At 34.2% G+C, this 4,175-nt stretch overlaps 1 protein-coding gene across 1 annotated transcript in view; it reads right to left on the bottom strand.

The window, feature by feature from the left end:
- Positions 1–319: 319 nt before the first annotated feature.
- Positions 320–4,175, bottom strand: part of GRHL2 (grainyhead like transcription factor 2) — a 759,972-nt gene continuing 756,116 nt past the window's right edge. The window contains exon 16 of the mRNA XM_044065661.1: positions 320–2,888. Coding sequence (XP_043921596.1) covers positions 2,774–2,888 — 115 coding nt within the window. The 3' untranslated portion in view covers positions 320–2,773. The remainder of the gene's footprint in view (positions 2,889–4,175) is intronic.

The following is a 4,175-nucleotide window of genomic DNA, read 5'->3' as shown; positions in this document are numbered from 1 at the left end:
GGAGGGGGGGCCCTGTCTCTTTGTATTTAGAAGAGAAAGAGCTATTATGGCAATTGAGATTAAATGCTTCGGTGTCTCCTGGATTAAATGACACTGTTTCCATTATGAGTTTATTAAAATTAAGAGCATTGTTCTGATAAGATATAATGCCTTATTTTAAATTTATTGTTTATAAGTTGAAGTATATGTTTTTAAAAAAATCTTTTTCATTTTCACTGACGGGATGTGATGTCATGATAATTTTTTGTATTTAAGTGATCATTTCCCTTTTGTATGTATCTGATGAAGTTCATCTAATCAGTATAAACAAAAGCGCTAATCTTATCTGCTTGTGGCCAGTGTGGTGTTTTCAATAATTTATTTGTTTGATGTTTTATTTCTTTTTCGGTTTGTGACTGTTGATATTAAATTTTTTTTCACCACCATGTTAGTTGTCTTTTTTTTTTCTATGGTCTAATGTATAGAAATGGAATGTGCTGCAACATTTATATTTAATTGTTTGTGCTGGAAGTTCATAATAGTATACATTATAACTTAGTATAGGCTACATTGTGTTACCTAGCTCTGCACTGAGCCTCATTGCCTACTAGTCCCTGGTTATGTGATGAATAAATTAGAATGTTAATTGACAGCAAGAAGGTTGGCATGGTTATGTTTTCCGAGCAGTCCTACAGATCAGAAAACATAGTAGGGCTGTCATGGCACAGTGGCATGCAGGCAATGCTTACTGCCCCATGTAAGGACATGAAGATGCTCACATATAGCGTCCCACATCCTATCCCCATGTTCATATATAGTAGTGCTCTCTGTTTAGGGTTATCATCCACCCCCCCATGTAAAAGGTAAAGTTAATTGTCCAAGGAACCTCCTTTCCACCTGGCTGTTTGAATCAAAACTTATCAAATGCTGCACTATATTAACACTACTTAGTGTGATTCAAGACAGAAATCATATTGTAAAGAAAGAGACAGTGCATTTTAAGCAGCTATAAAATGAAATGAAAGCCACATAGGAAATAATGGGTTTTGTGGATTATAAAGCTATCTGGCTACATGATCAGGCTTGGCAAGTTATTAATTTTCTTTTCTGACACCAACATGTTAACGCAACATTTATTTAGCAAGACCATTATGCAGAACATTACATACACTACAATGTATCCCAAATTAGAAAATAATGTACAGAAATATATACATATCTACACTGCTGATGAAATGCTGGCACTGACTCATGTTTCTTATGGATAATTTATGAGTATAAAGTTCTTACGTGGACATTTATGCAAACAATTTTATCAATGTTGCCTCCTTTATTAAATCACAGTTCTTTGCATGACAAAATCTAGCATTTTAAAACTAATTATCCCCATGGGAGCAGTATAACAAACTGTTGTTATCCTACATTTGGTTTTAGTTTGATGTGCCGATTTGAACATGTTTGACTCCATGTTATAAAAACAAGCATGTTCTGATATTCCCTAGAAGGCATTGCAAACAAATATGACAATAATTATAAATATAAATATACCCCCCAGAAAATAATAATAAAAAAATACTGTCATGCAAACATGCACACTAATTTATAACTCTGTCATTGGTGTATGAAAGTCCTCTATGTGTGACCATTGTACCCCTTCTGTCACTACATCATTCATTAACTCTTCATGCAATGACCACAAGGTGTGCTGCAGTTTCCCTGTTACAGCTATTTCAGATTACACAGCTGAAGTGTACACTTCGATCAAGTTCCAAACATTAGGTGAGCTCTTTCAGGAAATACACAGCCATACCATTGAATCTTTGCAGGTCTCCACTCTTTATTTCTGTTAAGGTCGAGGCCCATTCTCTGAAGCCATAGCTGCCTTTCTAAATGCCTGGCTCTAATATTCCAGATACATTTGGAATAGCAAACTAAGAGCATCTGTTTTTATGAAGTCTTCTGTAATTATACAGCCTTATAACTAGCAAAAACTAGTGAGACCTTTCTATGGCTTAAAACTTTTTAGCAAAATAATAAGTTCACTTAAAAAATGCAGACGCCAGCAAAGACACCCACACAATAAAATGTATTATTGCACATACTAAATGATAGTGCAGCAATTTCATTATTCTTGGGTCCATTATAAATTTTGTTAATGTTACATCCCTGCCTGGTCCCATTGTGCTATAATAACGTACCAATGATACTCGAGGGCAGTGTTTTAAATTCATGAAATGGGAACGTAAAGCACTGTGTAGGAATGTTTTGACATGGAAAAGTTCAGTTGAAGCAGTTTGTTATTACTCTTTGTGCTTCTTCGTATGAGTGCGATATCCCCAACACAATCAACTTCACAATATGTTGCTTGACAGAAAGTAAGACCGATGCTGGCATCAGAAGGCTGATAGAATTTTGAATCACTTCTTATTTCATGAAGTCATATTTTAGTAGAAAAAATATTTTAGAAGATAAATTATGGAGGTTCATTTGCTATAACCACTTGGCATCCAGTGACAGAGAGGCATGACCCAGAGCCCAGCACATATACACAGCCCATCAAATGGCTATAGTTCATACCAAATTAGTGTACAACGATAAGGATTCTCTGCTGTTTTGGTGCAATGATTTGGAAAATATATGCATAGTTTCTTTATGAAGAAATTGGTAACAGCTTCTCCAAGTGGAATATGAGTTCCTGTCATACTGCATAAGACTCAGGAGTTTCTTTCTCCTTGCTGGAGAAAAAGATGAAGGAACACAATGCGGTGACTGAATTAAAAGAAACCCAGTCCTTTTATATTTCTGTCAGAGTGATCTTATAACCCTCCGGGCTGCTCTCAATATTCAGGATAAATGTGTCCTCATTGGAATAATGTTCAATAATGTTATCATCTATGTTGACTAAAATTCTGAAAAAAGAGAAAACATCAACATAAGATATTTTTCCTTCAATACTGACACCTGCATACAATATCTAATAAAAAAATAACAAAATAATAATAAAACCTTAAATTTATACTGCAGCCTATCTGATTCCCACTGTTGACACACTCCAAAGCCTTATGTCTAGTACTTTGATTTCAAATCAGAATAATGAAAAAGTAGTTTTAGTAGAAAATGATCTGACATTTTACATAAATATTGCTCTATAACATTTAGTTTTGTGGATACTGTTGACAACACTGGAAGCTGATATAAAGTTTTAATGCAATTTGGTGAAGTCACACATAGCAGGATATTATGATTCATGTGTTCCTACAAATAAACACCTACAGTCGGTTTTAGTGCATTCATATTATGTCACATTTGTGCAAAATGTAATGTCAGTAAGCACATAGATCATGTTGTGTGTATAACAGAAATAAATAATTAAAATTAGTGTATTTCTTCCACCTTCTGCAGCCCTTTTTCTCTTACACATCTCATTATACCAGCATTATTTTTTCTAAGAGTGGGCATCTGTAGAGACCCCTTGCACACTGCTATACATTGCAGTGCTTCTCTGTAAGTTGCCTGCCTTTATGTGCTCAAACACTTTTAGACTTCTGAAGGAAGGAATAAAACTTTCTTTTTTTTACTTTTTTAAGTTGAAATGTAGATGTTTCCCTGCTTCATTACAACAAGGAGCAGGCTTTAATGTAAATTCCTTGTAAAAATATAACAATCTATTATCACTTGTCATATTAAACCCAGTAGTGGTGGTGCAAAGATTAAATATTTTTTTAAAGCAGACATCTCAGCTAGAGTTAGCTGATAATGAGAAATGTTAAAAAAGCAAACCTTTCTCAGCTTGAAAAGGAAATATGATCACATCTTCTAGTATTTTCCCTGTTTTTACATATCAACTTTCTTAGCAAAAATGCCTCTAATGTGTTAGGAAATGATTTTCTTCAAAGATATCCCAGATATATAAGATTTCTGTACACTGAGATATTCAGATTAGTTCTAGAGACAGAGTCCCAGTTACCATGCATGGATGTCTGTATCAGTTACACTTAAACTACTGTGTAGGAGTGTTTGACATAGAGGAATTCTATAAATATTGGCAAGAAGAGCATCATATGACAACTGTGAGAAAGACTGACTTGCAAACAATCTTTTTTCTACTGTACAAATATTTAACTGAGGAAATGATGCAGGTTATAATTGACGCAAATGTAACTACTTCTTATTTGCACTTTGTACTTTAGTGATCA

The sequence above is a fragment of the Protopterus annectens genome, chromosome 3.part0 (assembly GCF_019279795.1).
Source record: "Protopterus annectens isolate FY-2018-M chromosome 3.part0, PAN1.0, whole genome shotgun sequence".
Lineage (NCBI taxonomy): Eukaryota > Metazoa > Chordata > Ceratodontiformes > Protopteridae > Protopterus > Protopterus annectens.
The sequence above is the reverse complement of the archived record's forward strand: the minus strand, read 5'-3'. Positions and strand labels throughout refer to the sequence as shown.